At 31.4% G+C, this 20,808-nt stretch overlaps 1 protein-coding gene across 4 annotated transcripts in view; it reads right to left on the reverse strand.

Moving 5' to 3' along the window:
* The window catches only part of LOC118198788 (transforming growth factor-beta receptor-associated protein 1-like), a 214,021-nt gene that overhangs the window by 153,117 nt on the left and 40,096 nt on the right, over positions 1–20,808 (reverse strand). For all 4 annotated transcript variants that reach the window (XM_085814824.1, XM_085814826.1, XM_085814825.1 and 1 more), the window contains one exon: positions 11,260–11,420. In XM_085814824.1, coding sequence (XP_085670950.1) covers positions 11,260–11,420 — 161 coding nt within the window. The remainder of the gene's footprint in view (positions 1–11,259; positions 11,421–20,808) is intronic.

The following is a 20,808-nucleotide window of genomic DNA, read 5'->3' on the forward strand; positions in this document are numbered from 1 at the left end:
GTAAAATGTTACCAGATGCAGTTCATTATTTATTTTTCATTTATCTCATGAGAGATAGAAATTTTTACCTTTGTGTTGCAAAATAAATTCATTCTCATTTTATTGAATTTTGCATAAACTAATACCAATGAACCAATGCATATTATTTTCAAACTTTTTCTTTTAAATCCAAAAGGGCTATCAGTCTCGAATTATGACTTCATAGTGTTCATTGCAAACTCGTTTCACTTTTCATTCCATGAATTCAACTCATCCAGTATTTCATTCAATGAAAAGTGAATCTTACATCTTGCAATTTGGAAAAATGTAAGGTATCTTTAAAATCTAATCTGTTATTGATTAGCAAGGTAAGCTATTTAAAAGCAATATACACAGTTCTTAAGAATATTTTTTTTCTTTATTTTTAATCCAATTGATTTAAAATGCATTTAATTCATGATACATCGTACTAAAAACATTAAATATTTCTGTATAATTATATGATAGCTTTCTTCATTTTTCAAATATACAGAAGACATATAACTTTCTGGTGTTGGAATCCTACAAAATGTTTCATTATTTCCCCTAGTCCATCCATTTCTATTACTCGTAATAATTTCCACTGATAAACCCCCTTTTTATACACATTTTGAAGGATAAAACTTTATTATTGATCATCATAATGAATTTATAATATTTTAAATATAAAGCAATACAAATACAAAGTAATACTTTCTGCAAATACCTAATCTATCTGGGAAAGAACACCTTTTAATCTTTTTCCTGAAAACTCAGACACTCATCTCCCGAGCTCAATGAAGAGTCACTTGAAACCTCTTCTAAATCAGACTCTGAGTCCTCATACAACAAATTGCTCTCTGTACCAGTGCATTAGTAATGCCCCATTTCGTAAGTGATTTAACTACTGTCTCTGTTTTCACAGAAACCCATGAAGCTTTGAACCATTCACAAACTTGTGAACTGCTAGGCCTTTTCCTTCTTCCTGATGGTGCAACCTCAAAATCTGAAGACTGCATCTAACTGTTCCACTTCTCCTTCATAAATCTCTTGTGGTTTATTAATGCAGACATCTAAAGGCCTGTCTACATGTAGCGATTTTCTCGGCCAACTTCGCTGGCGGACAATATCTGAGATAGCTCGCCTGCCACATGGAACGATTTTCTCGATAGTACAGGAATTCACTCAGCCAATCACTGTGAAAGGAAGTGTTTTCACCCTCTATAGCGTCACACTGTCTATGATTTGTAAACAAAGCTTACGGTGTTGTCAAATAGTCGAAATAATGGATGACTATTTTAAATTTCTACTATAGATACAGCTACAATTTTGAACTTAGCTACTGCTACAGAAGGAAAAAAAAAAAAGAAAATTGTTTGGAAATTGGGTTAAACAACAAGAAATTCATGGTGCCTTTGTAATACCCTGCTCCGGGAGTTGCATATTGAAGACACGGTACTATTCGGAAAGTATTTACAGATTATGCCCCGTGATTCTGATTTTTTGCTAAATTTAGTTTGCAGCAAAATTTAAAAAAAAAAAATATGCTTTTCTTCTGTGTACTGAGTACACAGATTACTCCTTTTTTTTATTTTATTTATTTATTTTTAAATTTCATTTTCTAGCACTCCTATTTGTGCACTTAAATCTTGAAATAATAAAATAACCATGTTTCAGAAAAAATAAATAACTACTGTGCTTCAAATCAAAACCTTTATTAATGAATAAATAGACAATAATGTCACGAATATCAAACCAGTATAAGTAAAAAGTAGTAATAAAGATTACTACATTACAAAGCAACAGTGTAATTTTAGTGCAAAAATTTCAAATAAGAAATATCACAAAGTCTTAAGTAGTATATTTATTGAACATTAAAAAACTAATATCAGCATAATTAAGTAACTAATACAGCCTGAAAACTATGATCATATGATGCTATCAGTTAATCAGCTAATAAAATTTAGCAATATTGTATTAAATTGGGCTGTAATTTGCTTTCACAAAACTCAATTAACACAAAACTGAGTTTCTGACTTTCTTTCGACCAGTAGACCTAAAACACATGCCAACGACCATTCGAAAAATAAAAAGGCAAAAAAATAAAAAGTGGCTTTTAAGTCATGCAGTTCGAATTTAGTGATGGAGAAACTAAATTAAAAAGTTCTTCCAGGCACACAAAGTCCAAAATTAAGGTGGGGGATCGAACCCACGATCTCGATGTACGAAGAAAGCCTGCTCTGCTCCTTACCACTGGGCTATGATCGCTCGTGTAGGAGATGTCAGAAAAGCTATATACTTCGTCACCTGATTAACTCCCATTTTCGGCGAAGTCAATGAATCTCTGCACTGCTTTAAATCGGCCTGTAATTTCTCGACTAGAGATTTTGCTTTCTGAATTTTTTCAATAAGTGTGACTACAGTTTCAAGTAGTTTCTGAATATTTTCATCTAGTACCCATGACATGATATCATTAATAGTTTTGAGAACTTTTCTTGGGGTTAAAATAATTTTCACCCCAAATAGAAAATATTTGAATATATAAAATAATGGGGAAAACAAAGCTTACCAAAATAAGAGAATCCCTTAATTTTTTATTTTAAAATTTCCATTACTTGTGTCCCACAACACAACATTTTCTCTATAGAAATCTATTAGTTCAAAAATTTGAGTTTCGCTCCAACGAAATACAGCCATGTTTATTATTCCAAATGAGGAGAAAAACACGTGATCACTCAAAGCAATCTTATTGGCTAGAGACTCCGATTTTATTGTACACTAGTGAGCAGTGAACACCAGTTTTGAAATTGCGGCAGAGAACATGACCGATTTTTGACGCATGCGCAGATCCTTAAAATTGTTGCTCTATGAGAAAATCGCTTCGAGTTGACGAGCCTTAAAGGTTGAAGCTGACTAGTTAGGCCTTCTGGAATTACAGCTAACAGAGTTTTCAATTCTTTGAGTTTATTTTTAACATCTTCTGTTCTGTGAGAATGAAACTGATCCCATACTAGCAGTAAAGGTTCCTTCAACAGTCTACCAGGGTGCCTCAACCAAATTTTATCTATCCATACCTTCATTCCTCCTCCATACATCCGGGCTTTTGCATGGACATGTATAAACACTCCTTTAGGTAATTTTTCCTTGGATTCTGTTCCATCAGCACAGCAAGATAAAATAAACATGCTGTGATTTTTTTGGTGCCCTGAAGTTTTAACAGTAACACTTTTTTTACCTTTGGAATCTACAGTTTTGTTTGAGGGCACATCAAAAGTCAGAGGAACCTTGTCCATGTTTCCTATTTGTGCCAGTTCAAAATTTTCTCGTTTTCGTGCATTTATGACGAATCGATGAAATTCAATACTTTTTTCTTCATATTCGTCTGGCATCTTTTGCTATAATTTTGTTTTAGTCCGCATACATAGCTGGTTTCTCTTCATGAATCTTGAACACCTTGATGTTGATGCAGTAAAATCGGCAATCTCTCTGTCTGTCACTTTCGCTTGATGAATAATCATTCTTGTAGAGACTGAAAGTCCCGCTTTTCTGTGGTCTAAAATCCACGTATTCAGCTCTGCTTCAAGTGCTGCTGCTTGCTATTGTGCAGTTCCCCTGCATACGTTAAGGTTACTGAGAGTTGCTGTTGGTATGTGCATTAGCACTGAAGGCGTAATGAGAAAGTTTCCTCACGCGCAGTTTTCATTAAACAATCATAAGTCAAAAAATTAACTACGAAATCTTTATTTAATAAAATAGGATAATTTTGCTTAATTTAAGCATAATAAAAAGTAATAATCTTTACAGACATTAAAACTTGAAGTATTGAAAAGAATAACTTACATAGAATCATCACCAGTTCTAAATATCATCAGGCTTACCTATTTAGGTAATAAAAAAAAGAAACACGAACATACTTCGACACAGTACCTGAAAGCACTAACTCATTTAGTCCTTTGGCTGTGATATACACCACGTAGCTAAGGAGAAAGTCAAATATACTACATTGCAAGCGAACTTTACTTTCTCTTGCCAATATATATCTTGGCGCACGTTTGTTTCGTATGCCTTTTGAATTTCATTATACAAAATACCTAAATTTATGCTAACATTGCCCCTGTTTTGCTAATGAAACTCATATCAATTGCAATTCATTCCTGCAAAACTGAAATTTAGCTTTAGGAATTGGTTTAGTCATAATATCATTCAGCTTCTGCTAAGGATAAAGAAACACAAGTTTGTTTTCTTGAAAACCATGAAATACAGTTTTTTCCTAATAAAATAACACTTCCTAATGTAGATTTTCTATCTTCAATATCTTGTCCCCAATCAGCATTTGAATAAACTGTAATATTAGGTTCTTCACTCGACGAAATTTGTAAGGATAGATTCTTTGTCATGTTTAAGTATCTAATGATTCTTTTAACAGCATTCCAGTCCTTTTGATGTGGATTATTACACCTTCTGCTGAGTACGCGAGCTGAAGCTGTGATATCTGGTCTTGTGATAGACGATATATACAAAAGACTTCCAATAGCTTGGCGAAATTTATCATTTGAAGATAAGAGATTTCCTTCTTTGTTTAGGTTATAATAGTTTGTTTCCATTGGTGTGCTAGCGGGTTTCGCTTCTTCAAGTTGAAATTGCTTGACAAGTTGATTTATTTTATTTTTCTGTGATAAGAGATAACTTCCATCTTCCTTGCGATTTATTTCCATGCCTATGAAATATTTAGCTTCACCAAGATGCGTTATTTGGTAACGTTTCTTTAAATCATTAATTGCTTGAAGAATTAGTCCTTCTGTAGAACTTATTAGGATGTCATCAACATACACTATTAAATTAATTCTTTTATCATGAACCACTTTTGTGAAAAGACATGGATCTGCTTTGCTTTGACTGAGCCCAAGATTCTTCAATGTATTTTCAATTTCTGCATTCCAGCACCTAGCTGCTTGTTTGAGACCATAAATCGACTTCTGTAATTTACAAACTTTATGTCTTTCTTCCGGAACCACGAATCCTTCTGGTTGTTCCATATATATTTCTTCATTTAAGTTGTCATACAAAAAAGCTGTTTTAACATCTAGTTGATGTACCTTGGCATTATTATACGCTGCCCATGCTAAGAAAACTCTTATCGTAGTGTGTTTCACTACTGGTGAAAACGTTTCATCATAATCACTGCCGTATTTTTGAGTAAATCCTTTAGCTACTAAGCGTGCTTTGTATTTTATATTTTTAACAGTTTCATCATATTTTGTCTTAAACACCCATTTGCTGCCTACTGCATGTTTTCCTGATGGTAATTCTGTAAGTGTATAGGTTTCATTTTCTTTTAGAGAATGTATTTCTTCTTGCATAGCCTTGATCCAAGCTTCTTGTTCGGGTTTTGGTAAGTTTAGAATTTCTTCAAAGCTTTCTGAATCTTTATTTTTAGGTAAGATTGATTCTTCGTCTTCTGCTTTATAAGAGAATCTTTCCGGTGGGACCCCTTCGGTTGATCTGCTAGAAACCCTTCTTTCTACGTTTTCTTCACATTTAATTAACTTTTCAGAACTTTCTGAATCTTCTGTAAAATCATCGTCAAGAGATGTTTCTTCATTATTTTTTTCATCTTCTTGTGAGTTATTGAAGTGAATTAATTCTAAATCTGCAGCATTATTTTCAGTATGTTTGTCAGATAAAGACACGTTTTCTGAAAATTTAACAGTTCTACTTACTATTATTTTCCTTCCACCTACATAAATCCTGTATCCCTTACTTCGTAAATCGTATCCTATGAATATTCCTTCTTCAGCTTTGTTGTTGAATTTTCGCCGTTTTTGTTTGTTCACATAATAAAATGCTTTACAGCCAAATACTCGTAAGTGACTTAAGTTTGGTTTTCTACCATTCCACAATTCATATGGTGTTCTATCTGTGGCTTTAGTTGGTAACCTATTTTGAAGATATGCAGCAGTAGCTGCTGCTTCAGCCCAGAATCCTTTCGGTAATTTACAGTTTATTAGCATAGCTTTTGTCATTTCTATTAAAGAGCGATTTTTCCTTTCTGCGACGCCGTTCTGTGCTGGACAATAAGGAACCAAAGTTTGATGAAAAATACCAAGTTTCTTTAAATAATTTTCAGTAGTTTCGTTACAGTATTCTGTACTGTTGTCGGATCTGAGAACCTTTATTTTCTTTCTAAATTTATTTGTTGTCGATGCAACATACTGTTTAAGTTTGTCGAATACTTCATCTTTTGAAGTAATAAAATAAATTTGAGTATAACGCGAATAGTCATCAATGAAAGTTACGAAATATCTTTTCCCTCCTAAGCTGTTGACTTCAATTGGCCTACACACATCTGTGTGCACTAAATCCAGTGGATTTTTAGATCTAAAAACAGTTTGGGGATAAGATTTTTCAGTTAGTTTTGCTTTTACACAAGTAGAACATTCCACACTATGAGTGCATCTGCCAAGTTTAATGCCGTCTGCCAAATCATTTTTCTCAAGTGTTTTTATGGCATCTATATTTCTGTGGCCTAATCTTTGATGCCATTTTAGTATACAGTTCGTATTAGAACATGAACCATCATTAGCTAAATATGCTTTCTTGTCAATTGAGTTTACGGTCAATTTATATAAACCTTGCTGAGCGTTGCCGTCGGCTACGAGTATATTGTTACGCTTTATGTAACACTTATTACTATCAAATGTAACAATGCAACCTTTATTCGTAACAGATTGAACAGAAAGTAAATTACTATCTAAACATGGTACATACAATACATTTTCTAATTTTATTTGTGTAACCTGACCCTTTAAGTTTTGAACTTTAAAATAGCCTTCACTAATACCATAAGAATTTAATTTAGCACCATTGGCTACAGTTACTATTTGTTTATTAGAGTCATTTAACTGAGAGAAAAAATTCTTATCACTCCTCATATGAGTTGAGGCTCCTGAGTCGATAACCCATTCTTGCGTTTGCGTGTTTTCATGTTTATTTTCCACTTTTAGAACTTGATTAAACTGAATCTGCGAATTTTCAGTTTCAATACTTTTAAGATACTTATTTTCTTTAAGTTTTGTTATGTTTTCTACACTTTGCGTATTTGCTATTTGGCATGCATTACTTTTATAATTTTGAGAATAATTTCTTACTTTACTGTTATTTACATCTGTTTTCGGGGAAGTTCTAGCGCTGCGTTTTAAATGAAAACAGTCATTTATCGTATGGTTATTTCTCTTACAATAAGTACAATATCGTGTAACATACTTTGATTTATTTTCACTTTTACTTTTTAAAGCAAGTGAATCGTATTTTTTAACTTTCTTATTTTCCACACATCTACAATACTTATCTATTATTTTGTTTTTAACATATTCTAGCGACAATCCAGCTTCCGATTTACTTTCTATTGCAGTTATTAAGGAGTTGTATGAATTTGGTAAAGAACATAGTAACATTGCTATTAAGTTATTTTCTTTAATTTCTTCACCTATACTATGCAGCTTTTCAGCCAATTCTAGTACTCCTTTGATATGTTCCTGCATTTTAGAACTTTATCTATATCTAATGGAATATAGTTTTCTCATATCTAATGGAATATAGTTTTCTAGGAAGAAATAACTTGTTTCTGAAATTTACACGTTCATGGACACATTTTAACTTCTGCCAAACTTCTTTTGCAGATTTACTATGCAAAACATGGATAATTTGCGAATCCGAAATATTTAGGCATATTAAAGCTTTAGCTTTACGATCATTCTTTAACCAAATATCAGTAACATTTTCCGATTTTTCTTCAAAAACAACATCATCTAAACCTTCTTTTATTAGAAGTTGTTCTATTTTAAATTTCCACACTGAGTAATTTTCATCTGTTAACTTTTCTATACAAATTGATTCTTTTAGAATAGACATTATTATTTGTTACAATTATTCTTATAAACTTTGTAACTAGAATTTTCAACAAATAGTTTTAACACTTTATGCCTCTGGAATCTTACAAAATTAAACATTACAAAACATTACAAAATTTCAATTTTAGAATTTCATTTTCCACAAGGCAATTACCGTACTCAGTCTTATAACCTCTTGTTGGTTTGTGCATTAGCACTGAAGGCATAATGAGTAAGTTTCCTCACGCACAGTATTTATTTAATAAAATAGGATAATTTTGCTTAACTTAAGCATAACAAAAAGTAATAATCTTCACAGACATTAAAACTTGAAGTATTGAAAAGAATAACTTACATAGAATCATCATCAGTTCTAAATATCATCAGGCTTACCTATTTAGGCAATAAAAAAAAGAAACATGAACATACTTCGACACAGTACCTGAAAGAGAAAGCACTAACTGATTTAGACCTTCGGGCGTGATATACTCCACGTAGCTAAGGTGAAAGTCAAACATATTGCATTGCACGTGAACTTTACTTTCTCTCGCCAATATATATCTTGGCGTACATTCGTTTCGTATGCCTTTCGAGTTTCATTATGCAAAATACCTAAATTTACGCTAACAGTTGCTTTTTTTTAGATCCTCTTCCTGATTCCACCAAGTTTTTATCATTTTCTTAGTTGGGGGTGGCCCGAAATGCCTCTTTGCAACCCTGTTTCCCTGTCCTTTAGCATATGCAATCATACATAGCTCATATGCTATGTTATAGCAACGCCAACTTTTCTTTTGAGCCATAACTTGCCAACAAATTTAAGAAAATTGAACAGTCAAAATTTCACACATTTAAAAGTCATCCATAAAAATTGGAAAGTTTAAACGAATCCAGCTGTGATTATCGATGACAGCCCATGCGCATTCACTGAACTCTACGTAACTGTAATATTCCCATACTCTGCAAGGAAACAAGAAAACAATCCCACAACTTAAATATACTTCCCATTATTAAAACACATATATAATGTGTTTGCTTTTAATATTGCAACATAAATGTTTATCTTTCTCAAGCCATTAATATCTAGCTGGTATTTGATATCAGTATCTTCAATGGATTAACCATTACCTTGTTACAATTCATTGGTTTGTTTTCATCTATTTCTTGTAATAATTTCTCACAAGCCTCTAGGGGAAACATTTGGATCTTCATAGTACTTGGTTTGCATTCATTCATCCACTGTGCTCTATGCAATGCTTTCATTTTAATGAATGCACCAGCTGCTTGTTTCTTGATTTCAGTAGCAATTGGTGGGTTGGAAGTATAGCTTTGCATAGCTGTAATCAGGGTAGTTTTCACTGCTCCTGTGATAATTCGAAAAGCTCTGCTTTGCACTCTTTCCAAAAAATCAATCTTCCCTTGTGTGGTAGAGATTAACACCTCACTTCCATATTTGAAAATAGGTTTAATATAAGTGTAAGTTTTACTTAGAGTAGTCTGTGAGCTTCCCCATTTGGTACTGGCTAGTCTTTTCAAAATTGAGGATCTTTTCTCTATGTTTTCTATAACAATATTCACATGATTAGTTAAGTTTAATTTGTTGCCCAGCACTACGCCTAAATATGTGATACTAGTGCTTTTTTTGAAGAGTAGCATTGTCTGTATTTAATTCAAAGTCTGTGTTCACATGTCTCAGAGAGAACTGGTAAACTGTTTTATATATATATAATGTATGTATGTATGTATGTATGTATGTATAATAATATTGCTCTCTTTGGATCAGGTCAGCAGGACTTCAAGTGCATTATTCATTATAATTTTAAGTTTTTCCTTTGGACTTCATATTTTCTGGAATTTTCTGCCTTCTGTGCAATAACAACATCGTCTGTGAACATACAGACATTAATACCTTTAATCCTTTTTTAACTTGGTTACCAAATCATTTATATAAATGCTAAAGAGCATGCAGCTGTTAATTGCTCCTTGAGGTAGGCCTAATTTATTTCATTTGTAATTTGATTCCTGCTCCTTCCATCTGGTCTTCACAATGTTCTGGGAGGCAATGCTACTCGTGCCCATGATATCCTTAATTCACACATGCCTCCTGGGTAGTGCTAAATGAGTAACTGCTATGGCTAAGGCAATTCGGAGTAAATCAGTTCCTAATTTCAGTTGCATTGTATTCAAAATTCAATAATGAAATTAACCATTTAATAATTTTTACATACATTACATTTACATTTTTTTAATCTTTAAATCATGTAAAGAATTTTTAGTCTTTTGGCGAGACTGTTAGGAAATTGTTGAAAAGAAATTTCATTTTTAACTAAAATCAATTCCTAATCACAGAATAAATAAATATGAAAAGATACTTTTGTTACATGAAAATACTGCAGGCTTATTTACATATTTAATATTTAGTTGTAAATATTATGTCGTTGACACTGTTAATAATTCTCTGCATCATTAGTCAAGAAGCTCTTTTAAAATTCTTTCTCCTCGCACATTAAGGAGGAAAAAAAAAACTGAAGGGGCTTAGACGTTAAAGGGCTTCCAGATTAGTATGGTTATCAATAGAGATGGCGCAGGGAAAAATAGCAAAACATTTTACAGGATGATAATACTGGAGAAATATATCATGCAATTATATAAAAATATTTAATGTTTTAAATCACATATATGATAAATTAAATGCCTTTTAAATCAATCAGATTAAAAAGTAAATAATAATAATATTTTTAAGAACTATGTTTATTGCTTTTAAATAGCTTAGCTTGTTAATCAATAACAGATTAGATTTGAAAGATGAATATCTTATATTTTAACTAATTGCAAGATGTAAGATTACCTTTTCATTGAATGAAAAGTGAAACGAGTTTAAAATGGACAATATGAAGTTATATTTTGAGACTAATAGCCTTTTTGTATTAAAAAATGTCTGAAAATAATTTGCACTAGTTCATTGGTATTAGTTTATACAAAATTCAACAAAATGATATTTGCCAGTTGAAATCAGCATCAAATTAAGCTTTGTAAATTTGTAGAATCTTGCACCAGTTAAAGGTTATCTCATCCAGTATTTTATTATTAACCATTCAATTCAAAGCAAAATAAAACAATTGCCATTTATATGACAATCCTCAGTATCAATGTCATAAAATTTAAATATGCATTGTATGCAATACAGAAAGATCATAAATGAAGTTCTATCTCTAACATTATAAGGAAAACATGTTAGAAAACTTCTTAAAAAAACTTTTTTAGAAAACCTTAAAATGAATTGAAATTTTCTAATAAAAGCCATCTTAACAATTCATATTTAAAATCTGTGAAAAATTATATAAAAACAATTTAGAACAACCATAAATATGCAAACCTGTAAACTGTTAAGTAATCTGAACTTAGCACAACAACATACGGATGAGAATATGCAACAGATATAACATTATCTCCCCATTGTAAAGGAGGTCTTTCAGAGATTCCTGCCGTAGTTACAAACATACCTAAGGCACTTGGACCACCAAGTAGAAATTCTTCCTTAACATTAAAAAAAAAAAGTGCATAAATATATTTTACATTACAAATGTGTTAAGTAAATAAATAAATAAACTTAAAATAAATCATTCATCCTTGACTTTTCTTTCTTATCGTCATGATATAATTGTCTTTATCAGTAAACTTCCTTGATTTTTTTCATCAAATCTCATAATTCTAGCAATAAACAGACAAAAATATTAAGATACAATAACACGCTGAACAAATATTAACTTAGAAGCCAAACAACAAAAAATCAGGGTTATATTTTAAAATTTTTCACAGGACTAGTTTCGATGGTTTTACCTAACCATCATCCTCAGCTGCAAAAGCGTAAATGAACGAGGTAGATATAATGATAAGATAAGATAAGAAAGCCCAGACAGGAGATAAGCTACTGGCGCCATCTGTTGATGAAACTAGAACTAAAACATAATTTCTTTAAAGGGTGAAGGCAAAGATGCATTGGAATTAGTGTCATTAACTAGAACAGAAAGATTCTTTTAACAGAAAAAAAAACATCATCTTTTCATCAACAGATGGCGCCAGTAGCTTATCTCCTTGTCCAGGTTTTCTTATCTTATCTAATCATTATATCTTACCTCCTTCATTTACACTTTTGCAGCTGAGGCTTATGGTTCAGTAAAACCATCGAAACTATACTTCGCGACAAGCTAACCTGAGAATACATACACGGCTAGAACGACCTTCTCACAGCTTCTCACCCTGTTCTTCAAGTTATCCATACGCAGTTAACTGCCCGCGGATATTCAATTCCTCTAATTCGCTACACATTTGGCGGCTTCTTGCCAATTCCAGCGTATTTAAATAAGAATCTTTTTATGCAGTCAAGCTGCAATTGAAATTGATAGTTCACTGTAGTGTAAAATGTAGGGCATGTTATTCATTACCTTAATTTATATGAAATATTTCACTATTATTTAAATGTGACGTATACGAATTTGATGACATTTAAAACCAGAATCATTACTTAAAACTTGAAAAGGAAGAGCTAACAATGTATTGCTTGCAGTTTGGATCAAATTTTTTCCCCCAAGACCGTTCGCTTAGTTAAAAATAAAATATATAAATTTTGAAAATCTGGTATTATTTTCTCTTAAATTTTAAGAGTTTATGCAGCTTGTTACTACCAAAACAGTGAATGAGGGGAAAATTTTTTAAAGACGTTAATTTGATTTTAATTTGTGATTGTTTAAAAAACTGACAATATTTTATAGCAGACATTTTAAAAATTATATCCTATATTAATTGCATCCTAAGACACATACACTTCCCAGTCAGACCCACATAATCACCCTCTTACAGTATGTTTTTATCCTATCTTTCTGATTACTGTTTAAAATCAAAAATAAAATGAATAAAAAGACTGGAAACTGAGATCTTCAGATTGCAGTCTAACAACTAAAGAGTTTACCATTAAAAATTTCAAGGTATTAGAAAAATATTAAAACTTTAAAATTATGAAACATAAAAGTTAAGAAACAAATGATCTTATACCAACTAATTAATCGTATACCATTTAATTCCACTAATCAATTACAATTATAACATTAGAAATGTCTTATATTAGTTACAACTTTTTTAGTTCATAAAAATAAAATTGTATTAAAAAAAGAAAATCTGAAAGGTTCATTGCATTTACTACTTTTAAGACATTTACCATATTAAACGACATTTTGCTTGTATTTAAAAAATAAATTAGTTTTTATGCTTTGAAGAATAAAACGTCTATGCGCGATGTGGCGTGAAAGGTGCGTCTTTTGCTTTGTGAAGGGGGAATACATTGTTTTTACACTTATCAATTTATAAAAAGCAGACATTCAGCTCTCTGAGAATCTGCGAATTATATTTTGTCGTGTAGGGCTGTATAAGCTAGGTCAAAAAAATATACATTTCCTTCGAGGTATAAAAACAACAAGCATAAAAGGGCTATGCCTTTCCTTAGATGGAATCATCTGCAAATCAAGCGTATTAATGATAGAGTTGCTTAAGCCGTGAAACATTGGTAATATGCAACAAGTTCGTTTGTAATGACTGTAAGCTCTGAACTGCATACGAGTTCCTCAGTATATTATATAAAAGAAGTCCTTTACCCTTATAAAATCCCCATGAAGCCATCTCTTTCTTTAGGCAGAAACCCTTGTTTCTTCTACCATAGTTAATTGATCAGTACTTCTGTATTGGTTAGGTTAACTGATTTGAATATAGCAAAGCATACAAGAGCTATTCGACTAAGGGGTAAGATGCATTCGTGGAGGACTTTCTAAAGGAAACAAGCTCGTATTCACATTACACATGGAAAAAAGATCAAAACCGACCATAAATACAGCCCATTCGCTTGAGTTCAAACGATGTCAAACTACCAGTATTCAGCGATTTAACCACACGGCTATTGGTGGGACACTTTCATATTATATTTCCTAAGGGATTTGTTAGCTTGTATTTATAATGTTATTTACAACTGTTTATAGTTCTGCCCCCCCCCCTTTTTTTTTTTTTTTTTTTTTTAAATTTTATTTTTGGCCTTGAAAACGGCCCTTGTATTTTTAATTTGTGGCCCGGAAAAGGGCTTTTTTTTTAACCGAGGTATTCAGTCCATTGAGGTAAGAACTTCCTAACTTCCTACCTCCATGATTCAGTCCCGCTAAGATTATAACAAGTAAGAATATCACTACCGTATTTATTAGGAAAATGCTCCCGTAATTTGACAAAAGCATTCATTATGATTATCTTAGCGGTACTGGTTTTTCAGGTTTATGAAGTTTTCCAGCTTCATGAGGTTGAAAATTATACACATATGTCCAAGATGAAGCAGATACCACAACAATTACTTTTTTCTCCTCCCAGTCAGTGAATGAATGCTTTAATTGCTTTTCTCCTTAAGAGTGGAGTGAGGTCAGTGTTGCTGGAATTTCCAGTTTCGCCAATAATACCAAAAAAGGGGGATGCCTTCCTGCTGGTCATTGAATGATTGACACGATTTAACAAATTTTTAAACAAGAAGCTGGACGCAACATAATCTATCGTTTCACACATTTTTTCCTTCCATTCTCTTTGTTTAACAGCATTCATGTTTTCATAGCATAATTTTTACAATATTACTTCTTGAAATGGTAGAACTATATTCTATGGCGGACGCATACACTCTCTACTATATTCAGTGTTCTCAAGTTAGGTTGACCTGAAGTATAGTCCTGTGAAAAATTTGAAAATATAACACTGATTTTTTGTTGTTTGGCTTCTAAGTTAATTAAACAAAAATATGTTTTTTTTAGCCTTTATCTCCTGGATTATATCTTAAACTAGTTAAGGTATAATCCATGAGAGCGGCAGATCTGGACAGATTTCATAAATTAAATTATATTTAATATTTTGAAGTTAGTCGATTTAACATATATAGTACATCGCACTATAGATATCTTTTATTAATTGCAAATTATGATGTACATGTCTGTAAAATTATAAATTGAGCTTGATGAAAATGAGAATGGCAAAAATGAGTATTTCTTATTCTAAATTTAGTTTGCTAATTATATTAATTACATTTTTCTCATACATTAAAAAAAAAAAAAGAAAGAATATTTTTGCATTTTAATGCAAATGAAAGTTTTGACTGTTTCTAGTGTAAATTCTAGTCTGAGATTTCATAATGCACTGGAATGTACTGGAATTCTCATGATTTTACGAGGAACAAAAAAAATTAATATCCTTTTCAATATAAATTCCTATATGATGATTTATTCAATAATTCAGTCTCTCCATTATTCACAGTCCTTCTAAAAGACACCTTTTTAAGATGTTAAGAAATAAAAATTTGTCAGTTTTAAGTATGCTTAAAATATTTAGCTATTGGAATACTATTCCTAATCTATTCTCTTTTACAGCAGCAGATAAACACTTTTATTTTCACATTTTTTAAGTAGCTAGATATAACAAAATGTTTTAAAGAAAGACAATCACTTTGTACCCCAGAATGTCCTAGAATTTAGTGGTTTTTCTTAAATCAGTTTTTCAATAGCTGTGTTTTCATGTGCACAAGAAAGAATCTTTGCTTCTTGATAAACATTTTTCAGAAAAAAACATATATTCTGTTATTCAGAGAAAAGATTTAAAAAAAAAAAAAAAAAAAAAAACTAGATTTATTTTCAACTCTAAAAAGATATGACAACTTATAACATAAAGCTCTGTCAACTCGTAAAACAGGTAGACAGTTATTTTTATCAGACTGCAGCATGAAAAATAAATAAATAAATAAGTGTGTGTAAGAAATAGAATCTCTCTTTATCTACAATGACAATGTTAAAAAAGAAAAAAGATGAAAAAAAAAAAAAAGAAAAAAGAAAAGAAGAAAAGAAAGAGCAAAAGAAAAGAAAGAGAGATCTTGAGAAATGTTTGTTACTGTGATTCAAAAATTAGTGTAAAGCTGATTTCCTAATTAATGGAAAAATTATGAAATTTCTAGCTGAAAAAATTGCCAAGAATTTCGACATGGTGATTTTTATAATGGGTGGTTGGATTGCTTTAGAAATAGATATAACACAGGTACGGCAAATTGCCAAGAAAAGAAATGTTTGTAGACAAGGAAATAAGGCTGCATTCAAAATCTCTGACTTAAGATTCGTGTGCATTCAGTAAATATAACATTTTCAGACAGATGAGGCAGGACATTTTTTTTTTCTAAATTAAGAGCTAATAAAACCTTTAATTTCTGACAATTTAATTTTTAATAAATCTTTAATTTCTAATAAAACCTTCAACATCTGAAATTGTTCTGCCATTTTTATTATCCTTACCTTGAAGCTGCAACTTAAGGATATTTAACTTTTCGGTGATGTCTGTGAGAAAAGCAAAATCCTGCAGCCAAACCAGATCTTTTAATTCCCGGAAAGATTCACTTCATTCTTTCAAAAATTCTACTAAGGCAGGAAGAAATTCTTGGAAACGCTGTAAAACTCTGCCTCCACTCAACCAACGAGGTTCTGTATGAAGCACTAAATCACCATACTGGCAATATAGCTCCTCAATCAGTCCTCTGAACAAACGTCTCCGAGTGCATATGCCATAACTATTTCACTTTGTTCACTGTTTTCGTTACATTGTCCATACTTAAAAACTTTCCACACAGTGCCTCCTGGTGTATGCTAAGACAGAAATGTCCCCAATGGTAAGACAGAAATTTTGGAAAGCAGATGTCATTACGGCACAAGGCACCCCTTCTCTCTACACCTCCCATCGCAGAAGCTCCTTTATTTGCTAAGCAAACTAACTTATTTATAGGAATATTTTCAGTGTTGATAAGATCTTTAACTGCTAAAAATATATCCTGTCCTGTAGTGTGTCCTGTTAACAGTATAATCTTTACCAGCTGCTCTCTTATATCAAAATTATCAGAAACAATTCTTCCAAAAACGGTCAATTGAGCTGTATCAACTATTTCAGTCGTTTCATCAAGCTGCAGGGAGAAATAGTGCAGCAAACAAAATCTGTGTTAAGTTGTGAGGTAACATCTGATCTCATAAACTCAACCCTTCTCATTACTGTATTTGTAGAAAGCTGTACAGATTTAACAGCAAACATTATCTCAGTTGTATTTTTGAAACTATCAAATTAATGCATATACCTTCTAAAAATGCAGTTTCAATTACTTCACCTTCTTCATATGTTTTCCTATTCTATGCAATAATATTTGCATCAATCCATAATTATGGCTAAATCATGCTGCTTGGAGACTATTTCATACTGGTCTAGAGCAGGGCTTCTTAAACTTTTTCAATCGCGACCCCTTTCTATCACTAAGATTTTTCACAATCCTCAGGACCCCACAATATTTATAAAAATTTTGTGGGACTCCATAAATATTGTGTAAATCTGACACACGCGTGAGTGAAACTGCCAATTTTTTTTCACTTGTACTGCAATACACTATTGCAGTTTTAGGTCATTAATTTATAATTTTAAGACACAGAACAATGTGAAAATTTTAAATAAGTAACAGACAAAATGACAGTGTCACGTGCAAAGCAAGGAAAATGAACATTTATATTATAAAAAGAAATGCGTCGAAAGGTTTTAATTTTTTTCTTTGTCTGTGTTGTCTTATCTTTATCTATTTTCAGATACATCATGTAAAAATATTTGATAATTGTAAAATTATTATAATAAATTAAAAAAATAGCAAAACTACTAAAATTTTTGGCGACCTTCTGCTGCAGGTCCCGCACCCCCCCCCTTGGGAGTCGAGACCCACAGTTTAAAAAACCCTGGTGTAGAGCATAATATGTAAGTACTTTAAATTCTTTTATATTATATTTAATCTCTACACATAATAAAAGAAAGAGTCTGTGTGTCTTTCTTTCATGCTGCATGTAAGCTAATAGACTCAGGGCTACGAAATTTGGTATATAGGTGCTTCTAGACAAGAGCCAGTGCACCTCAAAGCTATTTTTTCAAAATTCGAATCAAATTTCTTTTTTTATTTTATCTTTTTTGATTTTATTGCATCATTTTAAATAGTCTCATTCTTTTATAAATGTGGTTTTGGCAACAGTTTTTCATTCAATTGTATACTGGAATGCTGACTGTTGAAAATCAGCACTGTTGCCCGTTGGAAAAATAGGGCGATAATTCTGTGCAGTTTTTAAATCAAATGTTTCTCTTGGATACCTGGACGTTTGTCGAGAGAAGGCAATGGGAAGTTGGTTAATTTATTTATTAGGATAATTAATAATTGTATTAAGGGATATTGCTTATTTCATTGTAATTTTGTTATATGTAATACATTTGTATATACAGTCAAAAGTCGTTAATCTGGACTCGTCGGGACTTCGGCGATTCCGGATTATCGATTTTTCCGGATTATAGATCATCAGTTTAAATCTCGTAAGATGGCATGCAGAAATTCTAAAATTAAAAATATGAAACCGTAATTTATGAAATAAAGAACAATTATGATCTAAAGAGTATCAAAATTTACAAAAAAAAAAAAAAAAAAAAAAAAAAAAAAAAAAGCTTAATATTTATTTGTTTACTTTATTAAACATTTCTTTCAATGTAAGTTGTTTAAGTTGCTCCATTTTGTGTGATAATACTTTCTCTTTAATTCTATAAACAGACATAATTTCTTGTTCGGTTACAAAGTTCCGCCGTTCAAGTCCCGTTAATTGCTGTGCCGAAAATACCGACTAACTTGTCAATCGAAATTTTTTCGTTTTCACTAACCTCTCTGTCACCTTCTTCATGTCTTTATCCATTTTTTGCAGCAATTTTTGTTTGTTTTTGTTTGTTGGACATCGAAACATACTTTCGTTTTGTAGATCCTTTGGTAGTTCCAGCATCGGAAATTCTATTTGACATAATCGAAAGTTCAAGTTTACTTTTATAAAATTGCTCTTACAGCCTGCAAAAAATAATAAGCCGGATCCAATTCGAATATTAAGGAACAACGCAATCATTAACATTAACTGAAATAGATAATTTTAGCTTACACCGTCCATTATACATTAAACACGCAGGCGAAAACGTATTCTGCACTTGCGCACACGCATATGCGCAGTAGTCAAGGTCTTACGCACACGCGCAAAACGCCTGTGCGCATGTGCCAATGCGGCGCATGCGCAGAAAGTTTTTAGCTTTGAGGTCCAGATTATGGGTGTCCGAATTAACGACTTTTGACTGTATATATATATACATACAGTTGTCCTCCAGAGTAAAATTCTGCACAGTTTTTAAATTTAACATTTAAGAATCTCTTCAATCATTTTTCCAGTACATTTAAAAGCCAGATGAAGGCTGGGGGCATAGCTGCTACTTAATTAATATTTTGAAGTTTTATGGTATGTACAGTATTTTTTAATTTATATAACGATATTATGAATAACAGCTGATATAAGTAAACTGTCAAATTTTTAGCTTCTTATGCTAACTGATTGAACTGTATATTACAAATTAGACAGATTAAATAATTTACAAATATTATTAAAAGTAAAGTAAGAAGAGTTATTAAGAAGTATACAATTTAAGAGCATTAAAATTCTTTATGCAAAACCTGTTTTTAAACTGAAAGACAATGATTTTATGCAATATAGAATAGCAACACTTCTCAGAACTGCACTGTCAGACCACATGGATAATAAGTGCCCTAATTGCATAATGCAATTTAACAGGAGGTAATGAATATAAAAACCGCATTGTATTTAACATTAAAATATCTCAAAAGTATAATAAAATTAAAATTTCAGAAATATTCTACTGAATATTTTTTTTTTTTTAATTATTTAAAAAAATTTATAAGCATCAGTCATACGGTGATTTCAAAGAAGACAATTTAATAGAGGTAAACACAGCTTAAATCTTATTTAGTTAATTATTATTTCTATTTATTTTCAAATAAAAAGTTTAAAACATTCTCTTCATGTCTTAAAAAAGGTTAAAATGCTGGCAGTATTGTTGCTAGATCCACTGTACTATGATGTGCAAAGAATAAAATTTAAAATTAAATATGTTGGGAAATAAAGTACTTCATCATTATACAGTACAATGTCCGAAATCTGGATTTGTCAAGACTTCAACGGTTCTGGATTTGGGATTTTTCCGGATATTAGATCATCAGTTTAAATCTGGTAAGATGGCATGCAGAAATTATACAATTAAAAATATGAAACCGTAATTTATGAAATAAAAAGCAATTATGATCTAAAGGGTATCAAAATTTACAAAAAAAAAAAAAAAAAAGCTTAATATTTATTTGTTTACTTTACTAAACATTTCTTTCAATGTAAGTTGTTTAAGTTGCTTTGTTTTTTGTGCTAATACTTTCTCTTTAATTCTATAAACAGACATAATTTCTTGTTCATTTACGAACTTCCACTATTCCTGTAATTGCTGTGTCGAGAATACCGACTAACTTGTCAATCGAAATGTTTTCATTTTTAATAACCTCTCTGTCACTTTTTTCACTATCGGAAGCGCTATTTTCTGGATCTAGAACCATACAACATATTTCCTCGTCCGTTAATTGATTGATGATTGGGACATTGTCATCACAATGAAAAACTTCTGTTATACCATCTTCATTCATTACCGCTTCTCCACATTTCTTTACAAAATCCATTAATTGGAAAATTTCACCTTTAGTTTTCAATATCTGAAAACCTTCAAATTTGCAGCTATCTTCATCATCCTTACCATGAAATATGGTAGCTGGCCATAAATTATGCAAAGCATTTTTTAACATATCTGGAGACACATCCTCCCATGATCTTGCGATGGTCCATACAGCAGATTTTATGCTAAAATATTTCAAAAATTCTTGAATAGTTTTGCCACTGTTCCAGAAATTTAACATGGATTTTAAAAATGTTACTTTATATTT

This window comes from Stegodyphus dumicola, chromosome 4, assembly GCF_044657685.1.
Source record: "Stegodyphus dumicola isolate Sdum_Otavi_A_Nest chromosome 4, ASM4465768v1".
Taxonomy (NCBI): domain Eukaryota; kingdom Metazoa; phylum Arthropoda; class Arachnida; order Araneae; family Eresidae; genus Stegodyphus; species Stegodyphus dumicola.